This window comes from Cajanus cajan, chromosome 6, assembly GCF_000230855.2.
Source record: "Cajanus cajan strain Asha chromosome 6, NIPB_CcT2T_4, whole genome shotgun sequence".
Taxonomy (NCBI): Eukaryota; Viridiplantae; Streptophyta; class Magnoliopsida; order Fabales; family Fabaceae; genus Cajanus; species Cajanus cajan.
Genome location: NC_138522.1, coordinates 49,153,930 through 49,159,148, shown reverse-complemented (window position 1 = coordinate 49,159,148; position 5,219 = coordinate 49,153,930). Strand labels below are relative to the sequence as shown.

The following is a 5,219-nucleotide window of genomic DNA, read 5'->3' as shown; positions in this document are numbered from 1 at the left end:
CAATTACGAAGATTTCATACAATATATGTGAGCAATTTAAGTGGTTAAACCCCATCAAATTACAAAATCTATTACAACCAGGTCAAGTATAGATAGGTTCAAGTCTCATAGAGTGTCAAATATAAAACTACATTTTTTGATTTCTTAAGCTTTAAACTACAAAGTCTAATATTTTTGTTAAGATCAAATAATTTGAGTATAAACATACCACGACATTAGCTTGTAACACTAATTTTCCTATGGAATTAGTCTATCGATTACTTTTCAAATATTACGTCATTCTAGTTCTTAACTAGGGATTAAGCCTTCGACCTTGTACTTTATTCGGTTGATTATTTTATACATATATGTCTTAACCTTGTCCATATACAATTTTTACATAAAAACTTGAAGGAGATAGTTTAAAACAATTGTCCATTCAGAAGTCAGCTTAATACATGAGTCTTGTGTTTATAATGATAATTAATTTTTGATATTATTTATACTATTTAAAAATTTAAAGATAGAATCATCTAAAAAATATATATACTATATAATACTATCACCTTTATTTATATAAATTATAGATATAAACATAGATTAATTAATAATATAAATAACTAGTAAATAATATAGTTAAATTAAATTTTCATATTTTAAAAATATTTATAATTTTATTCTTTTAATTTTGGCTTAATTATTATTATTTTTAAGTTGTTTCATTTTATTTAAGTTTTTAAATTCTTAATAACATTAATATATTTATTAAATAACATTTTAATTATTAAATATTTTAATATATGTCGACATTATTAAATTTTGTTTATATATAAAGAAATACTCTTTTTGATATCATTATATTTTTTTATTTTAAAAAATTAAAAAAATAATATTTTTTAATCAAAATACTAAATTAATATATATTTATTATTTTATTTTTATTTTTATTTTATCTTTAATAGAAATAAAAATACCGCGACCTTATTATTATTATAATAATAATAATAATAATAATAATAATAATAATAATAATAATAATATTTGTGCATATATTATTTATTAAATTTTGAATGAGTCTTCTCAAAAACCATTTAAACAACGAAATTGACATCAAATAAACAATTAATTTCATAATTAAGAAATCATAAACACAAAAGGAGGGGCAGAGCAGAGGGAGGAAGAAAGGATCGTAGAGAATGTGGGAATCAATTGTTTTGACGGTGGTTGCCACCGCCGGCAACAACATCGGCAAAATCCTTCAGAAGAAGGGCACGGTCATTCTTCCCCCTCTCTCTTTCAAGCTCAAGGCACGTTAATTCCACTTTTTTTTTTTTTTTTTTTTCTTTTCTTTTTCTCATGCCCATGATTTGATTCCTGTTCAAAATCTCTCCTTTGAGGATAACTATACGAATTCATACATATGCATGTGCTTTTCTTCGATGCGAATGCACCTTCGAATTTGTACGGTTCGATCTTTTTGGAATGGTGAAATTGAGTACATGCACGTGCGTTTCTATGAGCTTGGGATTTTGGGTGGAGGAGAATTGGGGAAAGATCCCATTTTTCGTTGAAGCATATGAAGCCAGAAGTCACTGTTTAATTCAGGACTAACATAGCTTTTTTTGGGATTTTTTTGACAATTTTGTGTTGCAGGTCATAAGGGCATATGCTTTGAACACAACCTGGGTGATAGGTTTTCTAATGGATATATTTGGGGCACTGTTGATGCTAAGGGCATTAGCTCTGGCTCCTGTAAGTGCTCTGTTCATGCCTATAATCAAAAAATAATGTAGAAGAAAACTAAGGGATATTTCTTTATCATCAGCAGGGTCTTCTAGTCTCTTGTCTTGATTTTTGAAATGTGTAATTTGGTTGTTTTTCTGATTTAGGTCTCTGTCATCCAACCAGTTTCGGGCTGTGGACTGGCAATTCTTTCGGTCTTTTCTCATTTTTATCTGAAGGAAGTCATGAATATTATTGATTGGGTGGGCATTACCTTGGCAGGTTTTGGTACAATAGGTAATTTAAGTTTAGATTGCCTAAGTAAAGAGTGTTTAGTTTAACTGCTTTTACTTCCTTTAACATAGCAAGGAACATGGTTGTTGAAGTAATTATAAAACAATCTATTTTCTATTTCCATTGGTCTATCCCTCACAAAAAAATATTTTTCATTTATTGAGAATTCATTTTGTTTATTATGATGAGAGTAACTGTAAATGTGATAGTGCAACCATTTTATTGTTCTGTATGGTTCAGTTAGCACTTGTGTCGTGTAGCTGAGCAATAGATTCAGATTTCATGGATTTTTCCTTATTTTTTACCTGGCTGCCAATAAAGTTAACTTTGCAGTCAGTTGCTGGCCTCATATGTGTCATTCTACTGATATATTACATTCATGTTTCCAATTTGTTAACTATTGTATCCTCTTTTATATTTAGGAGTTGGTGCTGGAGGCGAGGAGCAAGAGGCTGCTGCTCTATCTATTTTTCACATACCGTGGCTGGCATCTGTTGTTTTCATCTTGTTTGTAGGTACCCTGTCTTATGCTTTGGTCCATTAGTGTCCAACTTTCTTTGAAGTCAATAGGAAGATATACTCTGGTCTCTTTGGAATTGATTGCGTTATGCAGCATTATGATTTATTTTTTCACAAAACTGATTGCATGATTACCAGACTTCTGGTTGATGCATTATTTAATTAATAGCAACAGTATTTTTATTGGCTTAATTTCTTTAAAGCTCATGAGGTCATTGGTGCAACAAAGTAACATTACTATCCTCTTGAAATAGTTACTGTTCTAATTGTTGGAAACACTTGTACAGTTATTGCTTAATGGATGGCTTCGTATATGCAAACGTCATCGAAGAGAACAAGAGATGGTAATTAATGTTCTATTCATGATGTGCTATCTTCATTCTCACATGTTTACACCTTTTATGGTTATCGACTGAGATAAAGTCCTTTATTCTTCTTCTATTGCTTGACATTTTTAAGTGATGCAGATGGAATATGATGTTGTTGAGGAAATTATTTATGGCTTGGAGTCTGGAATTTTGTTTGGGTACACACTTCCCTACTATACTTATATATTGTGCTCTTAGATGAACATATTTCACTTCTTTTATTTACCTCAACTCCTTAATATATGGATGAAGATGACGAGACTTAACTTTTCAGAGTTTTATCTTTGATGATGTTACCTGTACGTGTCAATTTTTCTTCTTCTCTTTTTAATAAATAATGCTTTGTAGAGAATAAAAGAAGAAAAGAACGTGTAGAACAACGTGTAGAAAGAGAAGAAAAGAAAACGCAATAAGAGCCAAAGAAGCAAAAAATGCATTAAAACTGTCCTTTCTTTCTGTATAAGTGTCTACCAGAATTGGAATTTCCTTCAAAACAATTATCAGCAGATTACACATGCACAAAGATCATAGACACAACTTTATTTCATAACATATGTAGGCGTAAACAGGTGCCTTAATGTGATCATTCCTTTCCGATCATAGCTAAATGATCTTTTTTTTTGTTAATTATCATCATCTAAAAATATGGCAATTTTACATTAACTGCTTACAGTATTTTTATTTGTGAATTCTGAACCTTAGTTTAATTAGATTTGTCAGTTTTTATTGAGGTCCAATACTTTCCGTTGGCAATTAATAAAACTTGCAGATGAAAGATATTAATTCATGCGCACAGAGAGAGAGAGAGAGAGAGAGAAGAGAAGAGAAGTTGATCATAAGTTCTTACTCTTAATTGTGTTAATGCATAAATGCAGGATGGCATCTGTAATATCTAAAATGGGGTTTCTGTTCCTGGAGCAAGGCTTCAATAAGCTGTTGGTTCCTATTTGCATCATGATAAGTGTGTGCTCAAGTGGTACAGGCTTTTATTACCAGGTATTCTGAAGACCTCTTTCATACCATTTACTTTTGTATGAACTGTTACATCCGTTAAGCTTAAGGAACATTTTAACCTATGGATGGTGGGAAGGTGGGATGTCAGTTGAACTGGCTAGATATTTCTCCGAGTTCTGCACTGCCAATTTCAGATGTACTCACTTCTTCTGTGTTTACTTCTCCAACATGCAGACACGTGGTCTAAAACATGGGAGGGCTATTGTAGTTTCTACATGTGCAGCTGTGGCATCAATTTTGACCGGTGTACTTGCTGGGATGCTTGCTTTGGGTGAGCGACTACCTTCGGCCCCAAATGCTCGCCTGTTACTTCTTCTTGGATGGTAATATAATATGTTATGCTATTATTTCTTTTATGCATGTGTGTTCCTTGCCTTTCAAGATTCTCTATGAAGAAATGAATTCTAGACTTCTATAATTCGCTTCATCTGCAACTAGTTACTATCATGTTCTTATGTCAGGAACATGTTATAATAAAAAATATTTTGCTGCAGGCTACTTATTATTTTTGGTGTGATTTTACTTGTTGGTTCAACAAAGATAGTGAGGATCCTTCGAAATTCTTCACAACGCCTGAAAAGCAGTGTCGATAAGAATTACGGCCCTAGAAGATCTGGAACTTCCCGTATTAGGGAACCTAGCCCAACTGCTGTCATTCAAACAGCAACCTTAAATCAGTTACTTTCATCATCTTCCAAAGAAAAAGCTTGATTTGACATGAGCTGGAAAATGACCCTTGATCCATTCTCAGGATTCAACCTCATCCCATAAGAAAGACCCCTTTTGTCAGGCTAGGTTATTTGTATACTGTGGCTGCTTTATCAGAAGGGCATGAATTTTTGGGGATCATTCCTTCTGGTTCACATATTTTACATGAAAATTTATTAACTTTCTGACGCCACTTGTATAAACTATTCATGAATTTCTAATATTTCTCAATACTGTATATGAAGATGGTATAGCAACATACACAATGCTAACATAGCATGGAAACAACTTGTAGGCTGCAGTGCAGAACATGTTTCCTAGTTTCCAATGCTAATTTAGTAGCAATGTTATTTGAGAACAGGTCTGACTTCATCCTCTGGAAATTTTCATCGGGGCATAGGGGCTGATTCTATCAAAAGGTTACAAGCCCTTTGTAGGAGGGCAACATAAAGATGTTTTGATCCTGACAATTATATGAGGGAGTTTACTTTTGACTTTTCTAAAGTGAGATGGTGTAAAGTGAAAAATAATGGTATATTTCCTTTTGATTTAAAGTTGAGATTGTGAGGTGTTTTGATTTAAATCAAGAGTAGATATATTGTTGTTGCCTTTTCA

The 5,219-nt window shown here is 32.1% G+C and overlaps 1 protein-coding gene across 1 annotated transcript; it reads left to right on the top strand.

Moving 5' to 3' along the window:
• Nucleotides 1-1,100: 1,100 nt before the first annotated feature.
• LOC109796935 (putative magnesium transporter NIPA9) lies at nucleotides 1,101-5,219 on the top strand. Its single transcript, XM_020356798.3, has 9 exons — nucleotides 1,101-1,286; nucleotides 1,633-1,731; nucleotides 1,869-1,998; nucleotides 2,418-2,506; nucleotides 2,802-2,858; nucleotides 2,982-3,040; nucleotides 3,758-3,878; nucleotides 4,071-4,219; nucleotides 4,391-5,219. Exons 1-9 carry the CDS (start codon nucleotides 1,176-1,178, stop codon nucleotides 4,605-4,607), a joined length of 1,032 nt encoding a protein of 343 aa, XP_020212387.1. The 5' UTR covers nucleotides 1,101-1,175; the 3' UTR covers nucleotides 4,608-5,219.